This window comes from Lygodium microphyllum, chromosome 14 (genome assembly GCF_053477565.2).
Source record: "Lygodium microphyllum isolate KBCC chromosome 14, Lygodium_microphyllum_v1.1.10, whole genome shotgun sequence".
NCBI classification, from domain to species: Eukaryota; Viridiplantae; Streptophyta; class Polypodiopsida; order Schizaeales; family Lygodiaceae; genus Lygodium; species Lygodium microphyllum.
This window is the reverse complement of record NC_141148.1, coordinates 33,315,998-33,342,496: the sequence shown is the minus strand read 5'-3', so window position 1 is coordinate 33,342,496 and position 26,499 is coordinate 33,315,998. Positions and strand designations below refer to the sequence as shown.

Genomic DNA, 26,499 nt, shown 5'->3' with positions numbered 1-26,499 from the left:
CATACCCTTGCTGTCCCTTTTGGGAGAATTCAAAAATCTCTCAAATTGTGAATCTTTGGCCAATTGAACAAAGACATTAGCTGCTACCTTTACCGAGCCTTGAAGTCGTTATCAGATTCTTCACTTCCTTGTTGGTCTTAGCATCGTGTGGCCTAGAAGGATCCGCTTCTTGTTCAACAACCACATTTTCTCTGTTGTCCATGTTCCAAGATTAAGCATTGCATTTTTCCCTTCATTATGTCCATTTTCAGAATGAGATGCATCATCACTAGTTGATCCCATCTCACTGTAGGAAGACATTCTTGTTGTATATGCTCAGTTGAACACAATTTCAGCACTAGACCAAAGCATCTGGCCTTCAATCACGTCCCTCAAGTCCACCAAGTCAAGTTAATTGATGGCATCCCAGCAATGGAACCATGGAGAGGGTGGTAATGACCTCATTAAACAACAATAACTACAAGTAATTAAGGATATAAAACTGAAATGCACAATTTACCACTTGATCTTGGACAATGGGCAACTTGTTGGTCTCAAAACTGGCACCCCTTGCAATATTTCCTTAACTTGCATTGTAATCTGGATGGAATACACTGAGATTCCTTGAATCTTTTGCTCTTCGATTGGCTCTTGCTATCAGAAATGTCCAACAAGCCTTCAATCCGATTCGCCCATTGGTTTTCTTGGGGATTAGCCTTCAATTATTCTCCTTAAGTGACATTGTCACGAGGACGTGAAATTTTGACATGCTTTAATCTTACCAATAATATTTGATTAAGATATTAACCAAATGTGCAAGGTTGTTTAGCACATGTGATGCACATGGCAATTATGTATGGTAACAAGCCAAGGACCTCGAGGATACAGTGGATGTCAAAGGAAAAAATTATAAAAAGTTATGGGTGGCAGGTACTAGGTGGTACCTGGTGTCAGATTTCGGCCTAGACCAATTTATTGGTCACTAATGTTGGTGGTGACATTTGAGGCTAGGCATTAATTAATTAATTAATTAATTCTGATCTAAGGGTTAATAATTATTTAGAAATACTTGAAAGACAAATTGGCCTAGCTAATTTAATTATTAACTAGTGAAATCAATTTTTCGAGCACTAGATTAATTATCAGAATTAATATTCTAAAAATTAATTTAATAAGCTGGATAATGCTAGAAAATGGGATTAGAAGGCTACCACTTGGCACAACTTGCCCATGTAAGTGCTAAAAACGTTTTCAGGGGCTGGTGGAGTCTATTCCAGCCATTGAGAGGGAGAAGGAGGCTGTCACAGAGCAAAAAGAGGTTCCTTATGTAATTTGCAACCACCATGGATCAGTCCTATAGCATGTGACAACAGCTTGGAGCCCACCAAGAGCAGGTGACAGCAAACCAAGGTCCTTCTAGTAGAGATCACAACATATAGAAGAGAGCAGTAGTCTTTCTAGTGGTCCTAAGCTATACATGACAACTTCCATGGCTATTTGAGTAGAGCAGTAGTAGCTTTTCAGCGTTCCTCACGATAAAACTCTGAAATTTCTCTTTCAACAGCATTCTCTCTTATCCCCCAGCCATTTTTGAAGTTATTTCAGCATTTTCCAGCAATTTGAGCCATCGGAGAAAGAGATTTCAGTCAATCTTTGCTATATACCTTAATCTATAGCAGAAATCAGGGTTTTGATAGCCGCCTCTGGATACATGCTTAGAATTGAGGGCCTAGGACTTGAATTCCAAAAGCTGAAATTAAGGAATTTCAAGCACATTCAAGAGACCAACCAGTTAATATTAGATTTGGGGCTAAATTTGTTTGGAGGCTTGCTGGTCAATTTTGACAACAAAAGGCACTTGGATTAGCAGAGAATATCAGAGGATCTCAATTGTACTCCTTCCATTTGCAATATAAGATAAAGAAATACTACAAGGGGCGCCAATTTTGGGGCCAAGTGGATATCCAATGTCCAAGATTAAAGTGGTAAAGTGTGTATTTTCAATTTATGTGAATTTTACACCCTTTCCAAGGAGGAGGGCTGGTTTCAAACAAATAAAGCTGCAAATGTCTCTTGGCAAAATGGCCACTTGAAACTCCTAAAATTGCCCTAATTTCAATGACTGAAAGTCAAGTCTCTAGGCCTTCTATCTAAACATGCTTTCCAAGGTGGCTATCAAACTCTAATTTCTGCTATAAATTAGGGTTTACAACAAAGATTAGTCAACATCTCCACCTCCAATGGCTAATTTTGTTAGAAATCGCTAAGGAAGAATGGGGACATGCTAGAGGATGAGAGAGTGTTGAGGGGAGAGAAAATTCTGATTTTTGTCATGAGAAACTGGAGAAAATCAACTTCTACTTTGTTTAGACAACCATGGACCAAGTCCTCCCAAAACTATTGTCACCTAGAGCCAAATGCTATCGCTTATATCCATAGGGCCTTGGGCTGCAGTCACCTAGTCCAAAAGTCTCCCCTATTGGATACAAATAGTCTCCAACAGCAAGCGACCTAGTTACACAACCTCTCTTTGACTGGTGCACTATAGAATCACCCTCTCTCTTTCTCTCCTAGTCTCCAAAAACGTTTTTCCCACTTGTATGGAAAAGTTATGTCAAGTGGCAGCCTTAAGGCATTATCCAGCTTTAGTATATTATTTTTTAGAATATTAATTATGAAAATTAATTCAATAATTATTCATGGCTTAGAAAAATAATTTGACTGGCCAACAATTTAATTGGCTAGGCCAATTTATCACCCAAGTGATCCTAAGCACTTATTAGCCCAGAACGTGCATTTATTAATTAAATAATTAATGCCAATTCTCTACCATCACCATTGACAGTTAGGGATAGTTAGATGGTCTAGGCTAAATTCTGACACTAGGTACTACCTAGCACCTATCCATTGTCCAATATAGCTTGTTACAACTTTTACTTTGGCTCCCACTGATATCTTAGGGTCCTAGGTTCCACATTGAGAAATAACTAACCTACACTTCACATCACATATGTGTAAGTCACATTTGCACATTTGATTAACTTTTAATCAAATACTAAGCAAAGCATCAAAATTTCTCATCCTCATGATACTTCTCATGACTACAGATCGGATTAAGAACTTCCGTAATTTGTTTGAGCTTGACATGGGCAAGAAGTCCTTAGACACATATTCATAGAAGTTCAAGGACTCATTATAATACAAAGGCCTTGGACAATCTCCAAGGACTCCTCTACATGCGTTCTCTCTTCAGATCAATATCAAAGTACTAGAATGACGTGTTGTACAACCATCTTCGTTCATTACAAAATGCCTATTAAATATGCCGAAAACTTTTACAATACTTCGGTGATGAGCAAAGGCAAGTATTGAGCCTCCACAAGCTTAAAGACAAAGAAAAACCCCACAGAAATAGCTCCCTAATCAATCCACTTTTGACTCACAAGAGCAAAAGGTGGCAAGCACAAGAAGGCTCATAACGAGGATCATACTAAGAATTATTGTTTTGCATGTCATCGAACCATTCACTGTTGTGGACATAAAGAATATCCATAGCATAGTTACCTAGAGTCTTAGAAATGATGAAACAAAAACGCATTTCAAAGTCATGAAATGGAGTTTCAGCCTGAGGCCCAAACAACAAAACAGCAAAATGTATTTTACATCTATTTCTAGGAATATTTTAATATTAGACATATATAAAGGGATAATACCATTTATATGTTTAACCTCTACACCAAAAGTATACATGATTCTACCAAAGATTTAAGTCAATAAGAGTATAAAATCATAATCCATGAGTTTCAAAAACTTTCAAGATCAAGATTTAGAACTCAATATAATTGACTACACCCTGCCATGGCCCATGAATGATGATGATAGATGTCAAGATTGAAGACTCAATAGTGAACAGCCTATAGACTCATATTATGTCATATAGACTCTAAAAACGAGAGTGCTCAATAAATAGTGCGTGAAGAATAAATATGACTACGATGTATCATGTATCAATGTCAAGACTCAAGTGATCACAATATCTCATCCAAATGCATAACCCATGATCAACTAACAATAAGTCTACAAAGTACAAGTCTATGAATCATGATTCATCATCTAATGAGAGTCACTCAGCATCATCCAAAGGCATGTACTCTGTCTCGTCCTCCTCAAGCTACTAGCAAGAGCATTAGTACTACTGCTAGAGGGAAAGGAGGTATGATCATCCCCATGTAACACTCCCCGTACATATGACATGGCAATAGTTTCATTTCCGCTAGCTCGAGCCAGTGCTAGCTCCATAGTTGTTGATGATGCACATGTGGCTCCAAAATGTATCCTTCACCAACAACCTTTTACATTCCCTCCTTTCTACCTTACGTTGTACCTTGGTGGTCGGCGAAGTTTTCTTGGGAAGTCAAGAGTAAGTCGAGGCTTAAACGTGCACTTGGATCATTGATCCAGATTACTCAAGTAAGGCCTTGCTTGTCTAGCTCATGGTTACAGGTCTTCTTTGAGGCAAGAAGAAGTGGAAGAATCTTTTACTCTAGAGGATTTGAGGAGGAGATTAGACTTGAGTTGGGTAGGAAGCTGAGTATTCATTGGAATTTCATTAAATTAGACCTAGAGATTTCAGCATCCATCATCAAAGCATGGAGATCAATTTCAACATGCCTAATCAAAGGCCTCCCAACATTGTCAAAGAGAGGATGAGGCAACCTCTTCACTTCAATAATCATGCCAATACTTAGTCTAAACACACTATGGTAGAGGCCTCATCTATCCCTGAGGAGATTCTTTTTGGAGATTGCCAACATTTTTGGAGAGTAATTTGCCTTCATCGGACTTCCTTAAGACATCTAAAGATATATTACATCTACTTAGAGAAAGTTGATGATGTAGTCTGATTTTGAGGGGTTGTTGAGAATTGGAGGACACATTTTGACACTTTGCTAGCTTTGATGGGTTTGTTTTCCAAATAAGATGTTCTTTTACTAGAGGTAATTGCTACACATGAGAATGGGACTAAGGTGGCCAAGGCACCAATAGCACTCCTATGGAGTACCCATTGCTAGAAACTCACCTCCATGCCAAGTTGGATAATGCAATCACAAACTTCTACCAAATTGGTATAGCCAAGTAATGATTAATAAGATGTAAAAATCCTAGACTAGGATTGAGTAGAACTTAATACACTAGACCAAAAGTAAAAGGCTAGAAAGTGGTAGACAAGTATACCTAAAAACATCTAGAACCATAAAAAAAGTGACATAGAGCAAAGTTTAGCTTACAAAGACCACTAATATACAATAAGGCGAAAATTCGTTTACAAGTAGTTGAGTCCGTGAGCCTTCCTCCTCGAATAGGGTGAAAAATAACTTGATTAAGCACTATTTACAGCAATTAACAAATTCACAAAATTGAAAAGTACACTTTATCATATAATCTTAGACATTGGACACCCGGTTGAACCCAAAAATTGGTGCCCCTTTCGGTATTTATTTAGCTTAATTGAAGAAGAAGTTGATAAACAATGGGATTCTCCCAATTCCTTTCGGTATTCCAACTCCCCTTGCTATTCAAAATAACCAACAAGTCTTTAATCTGATTTTCCCCTTGATTCGGGCAATCAATTGGCCTTCACTCGCTTTGATGAAGATGCAAAATGCCCCAAATTCAATTATTTTCTAGTCCCTCCACTTGAATAGGCTAAAAACAGCTTCATTCATGTTGAATCCAAGTCTTGGAGCTTGGAATTTATGACACGCTTCTCGAGGCTGCTGCTAAACCCTAATTTCTATTGTTGCAGATTAGGACTTACAGCAAAGAAATCCGAAATTTCTCTACCTCTAGTGGTCTCAATGTTGCAATCTTTGGAGCAAGGCTATAGAAAGGCTAGAAGATGAGAGAGAATGCTGAGGAGAGAGAAAATTCAGACTTTCTTCGCGAAGAACTAAAGAAAATCTATCATTTACTGTTGCTATCTTGTCTCAACAGCTTGTAGATGCAAAGAACAAAAGAAAATCAGTCATTTGTTGCTGCTGCCCTGTCTCAATAGCTTGTAGATGCTGTCACTTACTGTTGATTGGTCTTCTCCTGCCCCTGGCTCCCTCAAAAGGTTCTCCGATGGCTACAAATTAGACCAGCAACATCTCCTCCCTCTCTCTTACAGGTTGAATACACTAAAAATGCCTCTCTCCAACCTCTAAAGACGTTTTTCAGTCTTGCATGGGCATTTTTGACAAGTGGCAACCTTCCCATTTCAGTCTTTAAATACTGAAAATTAATCTAATAATTATTTTGGTGCCCTGAAAAATAATCTAACTAGCCAATAAGTAAATTGGCTAGGCAACTTCTATTCCCGAGTGTCTCTATGCCATCTTTGACCATCAAATTGGCATTAGGTACCATTAAACGTTACTTTTCTAGTGTCACCAACTGACACTTATGACAAAATGAATGACCTAGACCAATAACTGGCACCAGATACCACCAAGTACCTGTGCAGCATAACTTAAAGTAACTTTTGTCTTTGACATCCCACGATTTCCTCAGGTCCCGGGCTCGTAAATTTACTCTAACCCAAGTCACACCTCAAATGTGCAACATTTACTTAACCATGTGATTAAAATTAATCCACATGTTAAGTGAGGTTTCAAAAATACATGTCCTCATGACAGCCCTCCCTCTTAAAATCCTTGCAATCGTTCGCAATTGCACTGCCAAATGCATCAAAAGAAAAATAGTAGATTGGAATTTTCACAAGGCATCATAGTTAACATAACATTGTGCACTGTTTCTCAATCATTCCATATACCCAACACACGCTGAAATTTACCAGTCAATCATAACATACCATAAGACACAAAGAATCCTATAAAAAACCATTGCTAGATTATCATGTGACATGTCTATTTCTCATGAGCTCAACTCATTTGGCAAAACCAAACCATAGTATAGCCTAACCAAGCATAAACTATGGCTAAAACATCAATGGCATCATAACATATGCTCTTGTCCATGGAACTAGATGTAAACCATTGAAAACTGAGCATAATTTGATCATAAACTGATCACTTGCTGATCTGAGAGCTGATCACAATTTGCTGCAAATGTGACCCCAAACTAATCACAAACTCATTGCAAAAACTGATCAGCAAAATCGATGCAAAAACTGATGCAAAATTCATCCAAAAAGTAACCATAAACTATTCTCAAGGTGATCAAAAACTGAGCTGAAACTAATCATAATTTTTGTGTCAAAATTGAGGCAAATTTCATACCAAATTGATTATAAACTGATGCAAAAAGTATAGTTCTAGTGCCCGAGTGAAACTCATACTCAACTCCATACATCTCACAGTGACTAGTACACTAAGTAGTGACCTCATGGTAAACATATTGTCAGTGCAGTACCTTGGATGCATGCTGAATACATCCAAGATCCACTACATACGAGATTGTCCATAACTGGAGGAGTAGAAGTGCTACCTCCCCCTTGAGCATTAGGCAATACTCCGGACCCTTGCTCTACTGAGCCTAATGGAGCCCAACTAAAGTTGACTCTAACTGAAAGGCATCTGGGTAAAGCTGCAACAACTGAGGATGGTCTACCAAGTCATCATCTTCCATCCATTTGGCATCCATTGGTGAATAATTCTTAAATTTCACCAAGTTTCTCTAGGAAACTTTTGTTGAGTAGAAGCGAAAGCGGAGAGAGCATGCACATCAATCGAGGTGTTGAACAGTGTTGAACAGTGAGAGTATGTGAGAGTTGAGTCGACAAATAGGTGTGTACTAGTGTGGTACACATAAAGAATAAAAGAGTGTATTTATACTTAGGGAACGGTACACTTACACCCGCTAGGGTGAGTTCACGTGTATGAAGTAATATATACACGGGAGAGCATAAAGGTCCTTTACACCCAACAACCTCCCACTTAAAGGTCCTAAGTGAACCTTTAACCAACTCCCACAAGTCTAATGCAATGCTCATGTTAAGCCTTTGCAATACTTTTAGTGAGAACATCTACAGGGTTATCCTGTGATTTGATCTTAGTCAAGGTGACTTGACTATCATCCGAAACCTGTCTAATAAAATGATACCAAACACCAATATGTGTTACGTGCATGGAACATGGCATTCTTAGCCAGGCATACAGTGCTCTGGCTATGACATCCAAGTACATGTGTTTTAGTGGGCAGTCCAAAATCCTTGAACAATGACCAAGCCAAACAACTTCTTTTGAAGCTTCAATGGCTGAAATATATTCAGCCTTATTGGTAGAGAGCGCTACTATATTTTCAATCTAGAGCACCAAGTAACCGCCCTACTAGTCAAGGTAAAGATGTACCCGCTAGTAAACTTGCGAGTATCCAAGTCACCTACCATGTCTGCATCACAATATTCCTCCAGATCAACGTACTCTTGAGTCTTGCATAGCAAATACATTTTCTTTGTGTACCCTTAAGGTACCGTAAGATACATTTCAATGCTTCCCAATGTGCTTTGCCAGGATTTGACAGAAACCTGCTTACAACTCCCACTGCATAAGCAATGTCAAGTCTAGTAGCAACCATAGCATACATGAGTGAACCACAAGCTGAAGCATAAGGAACACCCTTCATAGAGCTGGTTGTCTTATCATCTTTTGGGCAATCTGCCTTGCTAAGCTTAAGATAAGGTAGAAAAGTTATACCAAGAGGCTTAGCATTAGCCATAGAAAAACAATCAAGTAATTTGCTAATGTACTTTTCTTGTGAGAGAAATAAGAGCTATTGCTCTCTATCTCGTGTCACACGCATGCCTAAAATATGTGCACCTACACCCAAATCCTTCATGGAAAAGGTTGAATTCAGTTGTCTTTTCAATGCATTAATCTAGCTTTTATGCTTACCAGCAATAAGCATATCATCCACATAAAGCACAAGTATAATAAGGCTTCCATCATCGGCCTTCTTAATATACAAGCAGTGATCTGCACTACTTTTTTTAAATCCATGTGAGAGCATGAAGGCATCAAACTCTTATACCATTGTGTAGGAGCATGTTTCAAACCATACAAGCTTCTCTTAAGCTTACATACCAAATGCTCCTTTCCTTGTATAACAAAGCCTTCGGGTTGTTTCATGTACAGCTCTTCTTCTAGAGCACCATACAAGAATGTAGTTCTAACATCCATCTGATCAAGTTCAAGATCCATAGATGCTACAATAGCAAATAACACTCGAAGAGTGGTTATTTTGACAATAGGAGAAAACACTTCCTGAAAATCAATGCCCTCCTTTTGTGTATAGCCCTTAGCCACAAGTCTGCCTTTGTATTTGGGTTTGCCATCCACACATTTGATTTTATAGACCCAATTGTTAGGAATGGCTTTCCTATCCTTGGGCAATGTAACCAAATCCCAAGTATCATTCTAATACAATGACTTCATTTCTTCCTGCATAGCTAGCTTCCACTTTTGTTTTAATTCACATGCTAAGGCCTCTTCATACGTAAGAGGCTCACCTTCATCTGTGAGAAAAATGCAGTCCAAAGAAGGATCAAATCTTTGTATAGGTCTTCTGACACGTGTAGACCTTCTTGCCCAATGATCTGTGTTATCAGGTAATGGATCCATATCCAAGAGAATGTCAATGACTTCATTGTTTGGCTGCTGAATTGTATGTTTAGGTTGCTGTAATATAATTTCAGGCTTCTGTAATTCATTTTCAGCATGCTGATTTTGGTGCTCAAGCTGATGTTCAGCATCCTCTTGCTGCCCATTTTCATCTGGCTCAATAATGATACATTGATTGTCATAATCAGCATCCAAAGGAGCTGAATTTTCAGTAGTAGCTGATGGCTGCTCAAGTGATTGATCATGCTGAAAATAACTTTCTTTTTGTCTGAGTCATCAGATGTGACATTTTTCAGCAGCTTTGACTCATTAAATACCACATCCCGGCTGCTTAGCACCTTTTTCATGCTCAGAACCCAAACTCTATAGCCCATTTCACTTTCATCTCCATAACCCATGAAGATGCCTCTATGAGATTTCATGTGAAGTTTGGTTCTCCTATCAACAGGTACATGTACATAGCATTCGCAGCCAAAGACCCTTAAGTGGTCATATGAAGCAGGTTTGCGAAACCTAACCTCTTCAGGGATGCCGCTTTCAAGTGTACGATGTGGAAATCGGTTGTAAATATGCACCGCAGTTTTAAGTGCCTCTCCCCAAAATGATTGCAAGAGATTAGTTGTGGATGGCATGCACCGAATCTTCTCACATAACGTGCAATTCATTCGCTCAGCCACATCATTAGATGACAGATTATAAGGAGCTGTTAGCTCCCGTTCAATCCCATTGACATCACAAAACTTATTGAATTCTTTAGATACATACTCTCCCTCGTTATCTATTCTTATACATTTTAATTTTAAACCCTTTTGAGTACTAACCAATGCATAAAACTTTTTAAAGGTGACCAATGCCTCACTTTTCTGCTTAAGCAATAAACCCGTAGCTTTCTAGAATGGTCATCAATAAAAGACACAAAATAACGAAAACCACTATGAGTTTTTATTGGCATGGTGCATACATCAGAGTGGACTAAATCCAAGATACATGTCTTCTTAGAGGCTCCATGAGAGTATGGACTCTTCACATATTTATCCAGAACACAGTCATCACAAAAGTCAAGCTTTGAGTTTTTCACATCAACTCTTCCAAGTAAAAAAAGTACATGTAAACCCTTTTGGCTCATGTGTCCAAGACGCTTATGCCATAACTCCATATGTGACTGCACTTCAGCAACTGCAACAAACTTTCCAAGAAGTGCCTTGCAGTAGAGATAATATAGAGTCCCCTTTTTACTACCTCTAGTGACTAGCATAGACGCTTTCTGCATTTTTCACATTCCACCACCAAAAGTAGTGAAGTAACCTTTGTTGTCTAGCTCTTCTTGATGCCAGGTACATACCTAACATCATGAAGAATCAACTCCTGACCATTTTCAAGGGCCAGGTGTATGGTGTTCATTCCTTCAATATCACATGCATGATTGTTGCCAAGGTAGACTTTTCCAAGATTACCTTCTGCATAAGAAGAAAAACACTCCAAAGATGGAGTTACATGAAATGAAGCACCGCTGTCAACAATCCATGATTGTGACAAACCATCATGAGCCAACAACAAAGCATCTATCACATCCGTTTTAGTGATATACATGTCCTCCACTGTCATAGCATGTGGACCTAAAAATGCAACCAGCAAATTAGCATCTTTATCCTCTTCTATTTCCCCAATAACAACACTAGATACTACATTTGCTTTTTCTGTCTCTTTAGGGATAGAGCTACCACCCTTGTCATTCTTTTTGTCTTTTGCATTAGTCTGCTTCTTACGTTCTTATTCCTTTTTAAAGTACCTGCAATTGGGCTTTTTATACCCTTTGCGACCACATTGATAACAAGTTACATCTTGTTGTTTTTCCTTGCTTTTGCATTGATTTTTGTTCTTATTTGCAGCATTAAATCTTTTTTCAGTTCTTCCTCTTACATTGTAGGCTAATCCACTATTTTTCCCACTTGCCTTGCATCTAATCTCTTCATTGAGAATAGAACTATGCACATCATCAAATGTCAAGTTGGGGTTATTGCTCAATGACACAACCAATGCTTCCCATGAATCGGGCAAGGTCATGTGCAAGAAAATAGCCCTCAATTTAGGATCAAAAGCTGGCATACCTGCATCCTATAACTGACTCAAAATACCAGTGAAAACATTCAAATGCTCTGAGGTAGACTTAGACTCATCAAGCTTCAAGTTAACCAACTTTCGCATGAGATGTACCCGATTGATAGGACTTGTATTCTCATAAGTAGCCTTGAGTTTCTCCCAAACTACGTAGGCAGTATCAACCCCCTTTATATCAACCAAGATATCATCTGTGACGGCCATTTTAATGTAAGTAATGGCCTTTTTATTCATTTTAGCCCAATCCTCATTTGACAAAGCAACAGGCTTATGTTCTACTAAAGCATCATCACAATCCTTTAGAAAGAGTATACCCTGCATACGATCTTTCCAAATATCAAAACCATTGCCATCGAATTTACAAATCTCAAAGAGATTCTTTGTGTCAGATGATATAGATGCACTACGAGCCATCTTCAGCAATACACAACTGCAATAAAGGGCCGAATGCTTTCAGCCAATAGCAAGGTTGCTGAATTGTAACAGCAAGCACACACTCTTGTACTTCCAAGGTATCCAAGAAGCAGATGTTTAACTGCAATTTCAATCTTACGTACTGATTACAGCATATACATGAATCAAATCTAATACATTTGCATTAAAGGCAGCTCCCACTTCAATAATACAACACCATAATACCCAAATGCAATGATCCAAATGCTGTATTTACCACCGTTTCACTGCATAGTGAGTATTCAGCAATACATATACTAAGAGAAGCTGTCCTTTTTCAACATTTGAAGCATCCAAAGCTCAAAAAACTCCCACTCGGCAGTGAATCTGCTGCAAATTTCAATATCCAGTCTCAAATCAACTCAAAATACATCACCAATGTGAAAAGCCCCAAAAAATTTTGCAATGAATCTGCCCCAACTACATCAATACATCTTCCCAAGCATCAAGTACGGGCAAATGCTGCAGAAATTTCATGAATTCTGCAAAAGCCCCAAATTTTGGGGTCCAAGAGTGCACAAATTTCAAAGAAATTGGCCCAACCGAGCAAAAACTTCACTTGCATCTCAAAATCTCCAAAATTTCAAAGACCTGTGTACTCAATGTCTGCAAGTTATGGATCAAGGGTCACTGAGACATGTGTCTGGCACCAGGAAAAGCCCCAAATTTTCAGGATAGATTTGCACAGATTTGTATTCTGTGCTTGTACGTGCGAACATCCGATAGATAAGGGAGAGGAAACTTTTTTTAAAAAATTAGATTTTAAAGAAAAAAAACGTTGACTGCCTGTTCTGCGTCTATCGCCCGACACGCAATTCCCAGCGACTGTTGATCTATCGCCACGTGCAAATCTCGTTCGCCTGGCCACTGTGGACTGGTCGTGTGTTAGTCCTGGTGGGATGACCTGGCCACCGTGGACTGGTCACGTGCTCGTCCTGGTGGGATGACCTGGAGTCCGCCTATCTGAACGGTCGCTTGTTCACTACTGCGCCTGTCGTCGAGTTGTCGACTGAGCTTGTCCCTTGCACCTGTCGCAAAGCTGTCGCCTATCACCTGTGACTGCTTCCTGCCTACGGCTATTGCCTACACCTGTCGACTGTGAATGTTGTCTGTCGTGACTACCAGCTTGGGCCGTTGTACTCTTATACCAGTTTGTTGAGTACAAGCGGAAGCAGAGAGAACATGCACATCAATCACGGTGTTGAACAGTGCTAAACGGTGGGAGAGTGTGAGTGAGTCGACTGATAGGTGTGTACCAGTGTGGTATATACAAAGAATAAAAGAATGTATTTATACTTAGGATACGGCATACTTACACCTGCTAGGGTAAGTTCACGTGTGTGAAGTAATATATACACGGGAGATACACGGGAGAGCGTAAAGGGCCTTTATACACACCCAACAACTTTATCTTTGACCTTTCTTTCTTTATGTACCAAAATTTTCTCAAGTACCAAAATCTCATCCAACTCCTCAATCTCATATTGAATTTCAATAGACATATCCTCTGGCACATCACCATGAAAAGGCCTCAACAAATTGACATGAAAGGCTTTGTGTATCCGCCAATGTGGAGGTAATTTCAGCTGATATACCACATCGCTGATCCTCTCCAACACTTGGAAGGGCCCATAGTATCTCATACTCAACTTCGGATACAGTCTTTCTCTTCCTTTCATCTTTTTCAGCCTTTCCTTTTCAAAACGCAGCAATACATAATCACCCTCTGCAAACTGCAAAGCACGTCTGTGGCGATCAGCTGCCCTCTTTTGCTCTTCTTGCGATCTCTGAAGTGCATATTTTATCTTTGCATAGGCTACATTCAAGTTTTCCATATAACAATCAGCCTCAAAGATCTTATCCCTAGTTTGCAGAATAGGCGGTACTTTCTTGCCACCCTCAACCACCTCAAATGGAGCTTTGCCCGTAGAACTATGCATTGTGTTGTAAGTAAACTCAACCAAGGGTAAATACTGCTCCCACTGTGTCTTGTGGTTTGAAACATAGCACCTCAAAAGATCTAACACTGGAATTTGCTTCCTCAGACTGACCATCTGTCTACGGATGGGAGGATGATGAGAATTTCAGTGTGGTACCCATATTCTCAAACAAGCCCTTCCAAAATAAACTCGTCATCCGGGGGTCTCGATCACTAATGATCAACTCTGGCATACCATGATACTTAAAGATGTGCTGCAAAAATAATCGTGTCATATAATCAGCCTTTATTTTCTTCCTCACTGGAATGAAATGTGCTTGTTTGCTAAACCGACAAATGATAGCCCATTTCCCATCATTCCTTGTAGGTGTCTTAGGAAGCTCAAAAATAAAGTCCATTGCAATGCTTTACCAAGGCCTATCTAGAATAGACAAGAGCTGCAACAAACCCGGCATCTTTTGCCTATCATGCTTTACCTTCTAGCATACGATACATATCTTAACAAATTGTTCTACATCATACCTCAAAGCTGGCCAATAAAAGAAATGCTCCACTGCCTTGACCATGGCATCAATACCTCTGTATCCTGCATACGAAGGAGCATGACTTTCAATGATAACTCTAGGCCTTAACTGCTTTGTGACACACAGTCATCCATGCATCATCAAAAATCCATCTCTTAGCACAAAGTGTCCATGCCTTTGGCCATTGCAAAGCTTATCATAAACATTAGCAAAGTTCGAAACAGCAACATATTGCTCTTTCATGGAATCCAACTCAGTACGATAAACCATACTGATGGCTGAAATTTGTGGCTTACTTGATAGTGCATCAGTCATAACATTCTTTTTACCATCAATATGTACAATCTGAAAATGAAACATAGAGAGAAAATTTGCCCATCTCATATGCTTCTCTAACAACTTTGTCTACCTCAGAAAGTACCTCAAAGTTTAATGGTCTGTTTGTACTGTAAAATCAACCCCCAACAAATCATATTTCCACATAGACAGTGCATGAATTACAGCCAATAGCTCTTTCACATAGACTTGCAAATTCTTTTCTGCACCGTGGAGAATTCGGCTCTCATAAGCCACAACTTGGCCATCCTGCATAAGAACAGCCCCAATGCTATTACCGCATGCATCACATTGAAGTATGAATGACTTCCTTAGATCGGGCAATACAAGCACAGGATCTGAAGTCATTTTTTCCTTCAAATTTTCAAATGCTGAAATTTCCACTACTGTCCATCTAAATGGCACATCCTTCTTTTGCAAGGCATGCAATGGAGATGTAACTTCAGCAAACCCCCGTACATCATTCCTATAGTAATAACATAAACCCAAGAAGCTGTGGATCTCATGCACATTCCTTAGCATCAAGCTTATTCCAAGCTATCATGATGTTCACTTTAAAGGTACTTGTTAATCAATTCGATGCAACCATTTGCTTGAATTATACCCACGTTGACGGTGCTCTACTTTGCATCAAAAGAGTGGACCACCACTATAATGCATTCCCTTTCAAGAAAGTGACTACCTTTCAAATCTTTGAGGACTCCGTGAAGTTTCCCCTTGAATAGGCTGCATCAAACTCTTGAATGAAAGTCAAAGCTTTTAGCCTATCTTGTACACCGCTGAAGGACTCAAACTTCACAGCTTTTCCACCCTCATCATAGTCTTTTGCTGCCCCTTTGGGTGTCAAGTTGTTATACACTGGCTGCTGCAAAAAGGGTGCATTTGTTGAATTTACATCAAAACCAACGCCAAATGGAGCATTTGCATGACCAACATTCATTTCTTGAGCCCCATAAGCATTCGGGGGTGCAAATGCAGTTCTAAACATGCTACTTTGTTCCCCACGCATCAAGCCAATGCTGCCATGCATAGGGTTTTGCATATTCCCAACCATACCCGAATACATTGGGCCTTGCACACCATGCATTGGTTGCTGCATACCATAGGGATTTGTGCCATACATTCCCGTATGCAATCCTTGTCCAACCATAGTATGAAAAATCATGCTTCCACCAAGATATCCTGGATGCCCCATCATAGCATGCATGCCCCACTGTCCAAAATCCATTGGATTGGCACTTTCGTGATGGCCTTGCATTTGCATTCCTTGCCCTGCAGGTACCAATTGTTTTATTTCATTAGCATCTTTGGGAGCTTAAAATGAAGGGTTTGGCATTATCTTTGGTATATCTTGTGTAGAAGACATCTTCTTCTTCTTGCCTTAGCTGTCCTTCTTTGGAGCATTAAAAAATCAAGTAAATTGAGGATCCTTTGCCAATTCAACAAAGAGACTTGCTGCTATCCTCATCCGATTCTTGAACTAGTCATCAAATTCCTCTTCACTTTGTTGGTCATTAGTCTTCTTATGCCTTGAAGGCCGTGCATCTTGCTCAACAACAACGTTTTCAGCTTGTTGTCCATGGTCTAAGCCTTGTCCAAGGTCAAGCATTGCATTTCCTTCATTCCCATGTGAACATTCATACTGAGAGGCATTATCATTACTTGAGTCCATCTCACTGTATGAAGACATATTGCTGTAATTTCTTAGCTGAGAGTAAAAATCAGCACTAGCACAAAGCTTTGGCTTGCAATCAGGTGTCTCAGGCCCACCAAATCAAGGGCTTGAGTGATATCCCGGCAATGGAACCATGTAACCAAACTTCCTCCTCAAATAGGATGGTAAATAACTTGATTAAGCACTATTTACAGCAATTAACAAATTCACAAAACTGAAAAGTACACTTAACCATATAATCTTGGACATTGGACGCCCTGTTGGCCCCAAAAAGTGGCACCCCTTTCGGTATTTATTTAACTTAATTGAAGAAGAAGTTGATGTACAATGGGATTCTCCCAATCCCTTTCGGTATTCAACTCCCCTTGCTATTCGAAATGACCAGCAAGTCTTTAATCTGATTAGCCCCTTGATTCGAGCACTCAATTGGCCTTCACCCGCTTTGATGAAGATGCAAAATGCCCCAAATTCAATTATTTGATGGTCCCTCCACTTGAATAGGCTAAAAACAGCTTCAGCCTTGTTGAATCCAAGTCTTGGAGCTTTGAATTTCTGGCACGCTTCTCGAGGTTACTGCTAAACCCTTATTTTTGCTACAAATTAGGATTTACATTAGAGAAATTTGAAATTTCTCAACCTCTGGTGATCTCAATGCTGCAATCTTTGGAGCAAGGCTGTAGAAAGGCTGGGAGATGAGAAAAAATGCTGAGGAGAGAGAAAATTCAAACTTTATTCACAAAGAATTGAAAAAAATCCGTCATTTACTACTATTGCCTTATCTCAACAGCTTGTAGATGCAAAGAACTGAAGAAAATCAGTCATTTGCTGTTGTTGCTATGTCTTAATAGCCTGTAGATGTTGTCACCTGTTGTCGATTGGTCTTCTCCTGCCCCTGGTTGCCTCAGAAGGTCCTCCAATGGCTGCAAATCAGACCAGCAACATCTCCTCTCTCTCTCTTGCAGGATAAATACACTAAAAATGCCTCTCTCCAACCTCTAAAGACGTTTTTTAGTCTTACATGGGCATTTTTGACAAGTGGCAGCCTTCCCAAATGTTTTTTCTGGCATTATCCATAATTAAATATTAATTTTCAATCTTTAAATACTGAAAATTAATCTAATAATTATTTCGGTATCCTAAAAAATAATTTGATTGGCCAATAATTAAATTGGCTAGGTACCTTCCATTCCCGAGTGTCTCTGCGCCATGTTTGACCATCAAATCGGCATTAGGTACCATTAAATGTCACTTCTGTAGTGTCACCAACAAACACTTATGGCCAAATCAATGACCTAGGCCAACAACTGACACCAGATACCACCAAGTACCTGTGCAGCATAACTTAAAGCAACTTTTACCTTTGATATCCCGTGATTTCCTTGGGTCCCGGGCTCGTAAATTTACTCTAACCCCAGTTACACCTCACATGTGCAACATTTACTTAACCATGTGATTAAAATTTAATCCACATGTCAAGTGAGGTTTCAAAAATACATGTCCTCATGACACATGCCTTCTCCATATTGACTAATTAGAGGCAATGTTATTGCTAGTTACACACTCCTGAGAAAACTGTACAGGCTGAAATTGATTGCTTGAGATTTCCAAGCATGCAAGGGACATTAAAGTATACTTGAGACCTTTCATCTGAACTTGCTACTAAATAGTGAGCTCATATATTTTAACTTCACTTCTTTCCTTTGTCGTTGTGGACTCGTGGATTCCTGTAGATATTCAAACATTCAAACTTGCTTCTACACTATAGGAGGCTTTTTTAATGAATTTATAACCCTTCATTGCCTTGCCATAATCAAAAGGTTCATATCTGGGATGGTCTCACATTCAGGAGTCAGCTGTTTAATTTTAAGAAATTGAGATCTCCATTAGATGCTTAGAAGTCAATCCCAATTTTTATGAGACATTATGCATTAGATTCACATTTGTAATCAAGAACAGGCAACTGCATTTAAAATTGAGTTTATTATACAAATTACAAGTAGAAAAAACAAACAGTCGCATGTAAAAAAGCTCTTGCTCTTCTGTTTATCCTCCAGTGTTACATCATTAAATGATTGACTCAAAATGATACATGAACATGCTTGCATATTTCAATCTCATTTTATACATTAGAATACCTACCCGAGAAATATCTCTAGGAGTGCTTTTGCTTCTTGGTTTCTCCTTGAAGTCCTAATTTTCCAAAATACACAGTTCTGTTAGTTCAACCTGCATGTGGGCAGATTTAATGCTGCAGCACCACCACTGGCAGTAACTTCCAAGGAAAATTAGATAGAGAGGGTGCTAGCATTGATGTAGTGTATGCTAATGCATCAGATGTACAATTTTTCTATGCAACTTACTGTTGTGTGTTTTTCTTTTTCCAGAGAAAATAAAAATTCTATTAATAACACCTCAGAAGAAATCCCCCCGAGGTAAACTACAAAGTACAAAGCTAAGAACATCATAAATACAATGGTTGTGTGAACAATCAATCTGGTGAGCTATAATGCCAGACCATCTGAGGGTCTAGGTGAAAGAAGGTACAGGAGTCCCAAGTCTGCAAGAGGGCATCTTTCCCCCTTCATCTTCTGAATGCCACTTGACAACCTCTCACATTTCACATACAGAGTATGGATGATCTCTGCCCAAATCCTCAAGAGAACCTCTATAGTGAATAAGTCTTGGAAGTCTATAGCATGGCTACACCTTGCCATCCAAATGTACCAAGCAATAATGCTATCAATTAGCTCCCATCTATCCACATGCTAGGCCTTTGTCTGGTGACCCAAGCTATGGGCCCCCCAAGTCACAACCATGGTCTTTGTTGTGCCCTTAAAGACTATCCTAAGGGCTCTCCATATCTCCTAAGCTTTGTGATAGCCCCATAGGCAGTGTCTATGCATTGCCTCTAGCTCACCACATCTCCCACATGCCACATAGGTAGTGTGTCTACATCTCCTCGTGCTCACCATATCTCACACATGCTAGAAAAACCTTGCCATACCCACACATGAAACACAAACCTTGTCATACTTGAGCCATGTACCAAGTGCTAAGCTCCTGTGAGCTAATAGCCATAGGAAAAGGGATGTCTTCCTAGGCCTGAAGTTATCATCCAACCTACTCAAAAGTCTAAAAGAAAATGAGATGTGGTTGTTGGCTGTGCTATGATCCTACTCATCTAAATCCTCCTCACCAACTTGGTATTGTAGACCTACTCTCTTGGATCCCACTATAATCTCTGAAGGGGTCGCCTCTAATAAGCAAAATGTCTCCATCAAATACATGGCTGGGTGGGAGTTGATGTGCCACTACTCTAAATCTATGTGCAATCCAAGTCCTCTCTTTGCAGTCGACCATCCCAAGGGTGTATTAGCTTTTGATTGGAAATATTACAGAGCCTCTATCGTATCTTTTGCACTCCTAAGGCCCTCTATCATAGCTCTAGCACCCCTGAGGCCCTCTAGCATAGCTTCTTATTCAAGTGCATACATGAGTTATTGTGAAGGTTGAAAGGTGAAACCTGAATTAAAGGGTCTTGACAAAAAAAGAACAACCTTGATTAGTGAAGGTAACATAAGTAACCTACTTGTTTAGTATAGCCAGATCCTGAGATGTACAACTCTTAGGTGACGAAGGATTTAAGTCCAAAGTCCCTTTAGCACCAGTTGGTAACCATCCAGAGTTGTGCTTGGTCAAGGTCCTCCATCCATCAACATCTTCCCTACTTTTTGAGAAGAGATTTGAGCAGCATACAAGAGGGTATGTTATACATGCTCTAAAAGCTAGGTTTTTGTTAGATTGAACCAATTTTGCACTACAGTTTTAATGTTAAACATGCCATTAAAAAATCACTTTAGTGCATCTTGCAACTCTCATCTTTCACTGAACACCTTCTTGATGCATCAGAGAGTTGCATCATCAGCACTCACACAACTGCGCAGTTGTTCAGTACAGACTCTTGCTGTATGGCATGGTACCCTTGGGTAAGAACCCTTCTCAATCACTCCCCCACAAGAACATCCCAACTGTGCACTCACACAACATACAGTTGTTCAGCTACTGCCTCTTGCTGTATGGCGTGGTATCCTTGGGTAAGAACCCTTTTCGATCACTCCCCCACAAGAAAATCCCAACTGTGCATTGGTCCAGCAATTGCAAAACAAGGAGAAAGTGATATCACAAAACAATGTATGTCACTGCATGTGCAGGACAAGGCAGCAGCACACAGACTCAAAGGAGGAGAAGGTCTAAGATAGGCAGAAGATGTGATACACGCACAAAAATAAAATGTGAACATCAAGTATTCCTTCATTTCTAAAGAAGCCCCCTTTAAGAGTGGCCTGCAGCTGGCTAGTCCAACTAATGACCTGTCAAACTGGCTGGACTGCTGCAGCTCCAGCAGCCGTGTGCAGGGCCGATCAATGGCATGTCATTTAGTCTACCCCTACCATTGTCAATTGGATTTGTTCCTGAAACGAGTCTTCCTTCTCAAACAGGGTGGTAATGACGTGATGAATCAACAATTACAACAAGCATAAAATTCACATAAATTGAAATGCACACTTTAGCACTTTAATCCTGGACAATGGACAGCCTATTGGCCCCAAAACTGATGCCCCTTGCGGTATTGTTTAGCTTTTATTGCAAATGAATGGAGTACAACTAAGATTCTTTGATCTCCTCCACTGATCTAAGTGCCTCTTGCTATCAAAACTGACCAGCAAGCCTTCAAACCAATTTGCTCCTTAGTTTGCTTGGGGATTGGCCTTCACCCAATTCCTTGCAAGACAAGTTGAGCCCCAAATTTGATATTGTCTAGTTAGCCTCTTGAATCTCCCTGAAATTCTTTAATTTCAGCTGCTAGAATTCAAGTCCTAGGCCCTTAATTCTAAGCACACATCCCTAAGAGGCTATCAAACCCTAATTTCTACTATAAATTAGGGCTTACAGCAAAGATTGATTGGCATCTCTTCCCTTCCAATAACTCAAACTGCTAGAAAATGCTAACGGGAGTTAAGGAATGGCTGGAGAATGGGAAAGAATGATGAAGAGAGAGAAATTTCAAGGTTTCATTGTGAAAAAGCCTGAGAAATTGCTACTGCCCTACTCAAACAGCCATGGAAACTATCAACTACAACTTAGGACCACTAGAATGAAAAAGAATGAAGAGAGAGAAATTTCAAAGTTTCATTGTGAAAAACGCTAAGAAACTGCTATTGCCCCACTCAAACAGCCATGGAAACTGTAACCTATGGCTTAGAACCACTAGAAGGGTTGTTGCCCCCTCCTATTTGATGTCACCTGTACTAGGAGAACCTTGGGTTGTTGTTACTTGCTGCTAGAGGGCTCCAACCTACTGTCACTTGTTGTAGAATTAGTCCCCGATGGCTACTGCAAATCACATCAACAACATCTCCTTGCTCTCTAACAACCTCCTTCTCTCTCACAATGGCTGGAATAGACTTCCACCATTCCCAAAAATGATTTTTTCACTTGCACGGAAAGTTTTGCCAAGTGGCAGCCTTCTAATCCCATTTTTCAATATAATCTAGCTTATTAAATAATTTTTAAAATATTAATTCTGAACATTAATTTAATCATTATTCTAGTGTCCAAAAAAAATTTTCACTGGCCAATAATTAAATTAGCTAGACCAATTTGTCTCCCAAGTATCCCTAAGCAATTATTGACCCCTAGATTGGCAATTAATTAATGTCTAGTCTCTAATGTCACTACCAACATTAGTGGCCAATAAATTGGTCTATACCCAAATCTAATATCGAGTACCACCTAGTACCTGTTAGGCATAACTTATTGCAACTTTTGCCTTTGGCACCAACTAATATCTTGGCATCCTAGGTTCCACATTATGAAATAATTAACTTACATCTCACATATGCAAGTCACATTAGCACATTTGATTAATTTTTAATCAAATGCTAAGCAAAGCAATAAAATTTACGTCCTCATGGCAGTTCCATCTGGCTCCACCCAATTTTATTAAGCTTTATCTTTGCCCACTACATGGGTCTCAACCAATCTTTGGATGCTTATACATGCTTCCTCACTCACATATCTCTAAATGTATCCAGATCTTGGTGAGTCACATTCCTCATTATAATTACAAGTGCCACAAAGCACACAAACTATCATAAAGCATCCCTCCAACCATGTGTCATTCAATCCACACTAGAAGTATCCATGACCTTAGGGGAAATTTGTTACTACCACATGAATATTCATAGCCAGTCTAGCCTCCATTCAAGTAAATTTATCTTTGATAGTTAAAAGAAACTATTGGCAAGCTAAGTGACACCATCAAAGGTGAACTCGTCTCATTTGCGATCATTTTCAGCAATAGAATCTGAGAAAACTGAAACTTACTACCAACAAAGCCAACATGGCAAGAATAACTTCCAAGCTCAAATCACCATAAGGGATGAATTCATGTTATAGCACTCATCCACTTGCTATGTTAATACTCTAAACATTAGCCATCATCACCAAGATGGCAAGATGGCCAAGAAAACAATCTGAAATACCGATACCTCTTGAACACTTTATATGTGCTGCTAAGAACCATTAGAAAACCACCACCTGATGATGTTGCTAAGAACCAATGAAAAACAACTAACAACTAGCATTCAAGTATGTTTGTGTGTCTTATCCCAAAAGAAAAAAGGGGGAAGAAAAAAACTAATAAGAAATGTTGCACTTTTTGAGATCTACCCTAGCTAGATGCTTGCACCTCATGACAAAGCAGACAAGGAAATCTGACACAAAAACCAATAGGAACACACCCTTGCTACTAGAACCAACTCATGGTCATTCCCAACTAGGGATAGATGCACCCTCTAAAATCTAGTTAACAACCTACATAGCACAAGGATTAAAATAGCCTCTAACTATTCTATTAGAAATAGAAACTCCTAGGTCATCTCCCATTGTGAGCCAACCCAAAGTCTAGGTAAACATCGGAGTGATTTAAGTGGTGTGTCAATGCTATTCAAGAGAGCTTCAATCAAGAATTGGATACTGAGAAAAGATCTAGAGGCCTACTACGTTGATAGAGACTAAGAAAACATATATTGTTGTATTCTACTTCCCACATCCTTAATTTGCATCTACTGCTTATCCTTTGGCTACTCAAACAATACCCATGTCATTGTCAAGTCAGCCCTACTACTCCAACAATATCATTGCACATCCTATCCCTATTCCTGCTCATGGATCTAATAGGCAAGGAATCCCTCATTTGCTTGGTGGTCATATCCAAGTGTATGCCATTTCTCAAACCAAGAAACCCACCTACATAATGTCCCTAAAAAGAACGGATTCTGCACCCATTGTCAACGGTTCAACCACATTGATAACCAATGTCATACAAAGTTCAGCACTCCAAGGGTAAACCAAATCCATTACCAACCGCCTTGAACACACCAAGGGGCAGCCATGCTGATCCTCTCCTTCTTGAAAGCTAAGAGGAGATTTTGATCCTACACTTTAGCCCACTCTACCTCCACCTACTATTTCCCACAACTATCGATGGAGGCCCAGTGGTAATGTGGTATATGGTCAATCCCATCAACTGGCACCTTTTGGCATTACATAGGCTTGACTAACTAGTTTTCTAGACTTTCCATGGAGGCCCAATGGTAATGTGGTATATGGTCAATCCCATCAACTAGCACCTTTTTGCATTACACAGGCTTGACTAACTAGTTTGTTGGAATTTCTATGGACGTTGGCCTCAAGCCCATCTTGTCTTTGGCTAGAATCCAAGAAATCTTCCTCTTCCCGGTGATGACCTATCAGAGTCCGGTGGTCATCCTCCCCTTAGACTATTCATCCAATAGGATCTAGCTATTTAGGTTAGTCATCCATTAGGATCCTTATTCTAGCCAAGCTAGGATCTTTAGGCTACTCATCTAGTTGTGCCCTTAGGATAGGCTAAGTAGAAATATTAGCTAGTGCCCTTTATCTTTTACCTTTCTTGCTGCAAAATCTTTAGGTTTAGCTTCATATGTAGACTTGCACCAAAAGCATCTCAATATGAAGCACAGGTATTGTGGGTTGTCAAGCATTCCTCTAGTACTTACATGTGAGGCTTGTATTTAAGTTAACGACTAACTTTGCAAGGAACTATTGATTTCAGCTATGCAGGAGACAGATTTTCGGCCCTCCCATGGTGGTATCATATTCTGTTTTGGTTGAGCCCTACTTTCTTGGGCCAGTATGGAATTGGAAACCATTCAATTCCTTTATCAAGGCCAAGTTTCAGGTATTTTTTGATGCCATCAATAATCAATTTCTTCTCATAAGTTTCCAATTGAGACATTTCTTTGATCCTCAGTCAAGTCCTCAGCACCTTTATCAGCAAAGCTAGCACCCATGCTCCTCCTTTCACATCAACTTGATGATGAGAGGGAGTGCTAGCTCCTCTTTCACCTTCTTCATTGACTTGATTGGTAAGAAGGGTTGATTTCCCTCTTATACATCCTAGGATTGGTTCCTTTTTCTGGTCTTCAGAATCAACACCTTTTCCCACGTGTACACATTATGTGAGGAAAGGCTAGGGCAAACATAGAGAACCACGAAAGTATGAGATTCAATAAACACAATCTAATGAATGCTCAAATGAAGATGAGCATGTATAGAGATGAAGATGATACAAGGATCGTCAAAAGTTTTGTGAGAGATGGAGAGGGTCGAAGCTCAACTGAGAGTGGAGTAGACAATCTGGAGAGTGAAGCATGACACCCAATGCAATAGACTGAAAAGTGTAGAATGAAAGAACAAGGTACAATCCTTAAACCTTAGGGTCGTAAGAGGGTGTTCACACCCAAAGTGTGTGCAACACGACAAGTGCCAAAAAATGTGTAACATAGGCACATAAAATAAAGAGAATAAATCTGGGTGAAAAAACCTCTCGTATAGAGAGTAAAAAGTGCCCCAGTGTCCTAGTGATCACCGACACTCCTCTGTGAGCGTAGGTGTGAGTGAAACCCAACAAACCCCCGTAGAGTGAAGAGTGATCAAAATACAAGAGTCATCCTCCACCAAAGGAGATCAATTTTAAAGCACTGCAAAATGCTTCAAATTTATCACAAGGAAGAGCTTTGATGAAGATGTCTGCCACATTACTAGTGGTAGAATAATAGACAAGGCTGATATCTCCTACATGTAGCTTCTCTCTGGCAAAGTGATAATAGAGCTCAATGTGTTTCGTGTGTGCATGAAACACTGGGTTCCATGCCACTGCATTGACACTCTAACTGTCAGTGAACAAAGGAGTAGGCTCCGTGATAGATACATTTAAATCAGCTAGCAAGCGTCTAAGCCATACACATTCAATTGTGATAGTGAAAGTTGCCTTGTACTCAGCTTCACATGATGATGTGGCAACAATGGACTATTTGTTGCTAAGCCAAGATATGCAAGATGAGCCAAGAAAGAAACAATTGCCACTAGTGGAGTGACGTGAATCATAATCACCAATCCAATCAGAATCACTATAAGCATGTAAGTGCAATGGTCCCCCCTTGGCATAAAGCAATCAAAGAGATCTAGTACCCTACAAGTAACGGAAAACACGCTTGACAGCTTGCTAATGTGACATGCGTGGCTAATGCATATATCTGCTCACGGCTGAAACTGCAAATTGTATATCCGGCCTAGTGTAGCATAGGTAGATAAGGCATCCAACTACTAGAGCATATGTGTCTATATCAAACAAACCACTGTCATCATGCAATGACAACTTCAATCCAAGTTCCATTGGTATACAAACTGGCTTGTAATCCTGCAAGCCAAACCTCTCAAGGAGTTTACCAATGTATCTTGACTATGATA

The 26,499-nt window shown here is 39.7% G+C and overlaps 1 protein-coding gene across 4 annotated transcripts in view; it reads right to left on the bottom strand.

Moving 5' to 3' along the window:
• LOC148025478 (uncharacterized) overlaps positions 1 to 26,499 on the bottom strand; it is a 155,829-nt gene that overhangs the window by 121,288 nt on the left and 8,042 nt on the right. For all 4 annotated transcript variants that reach the window (XM_087692630.1, XM_087692632.1, XM_087692629.1 and 1 more), the window contains exon 3: positions 18,784 to 18,834. In XM_087692630.1, coding sequence (XP_087548756.1) covers positions 18,784 to 18,834 — 51 coding nt within the window. The remainder of the gene's footprint in view (positions 1 to 18,783; positions 18,835 to 26,499) is intronic.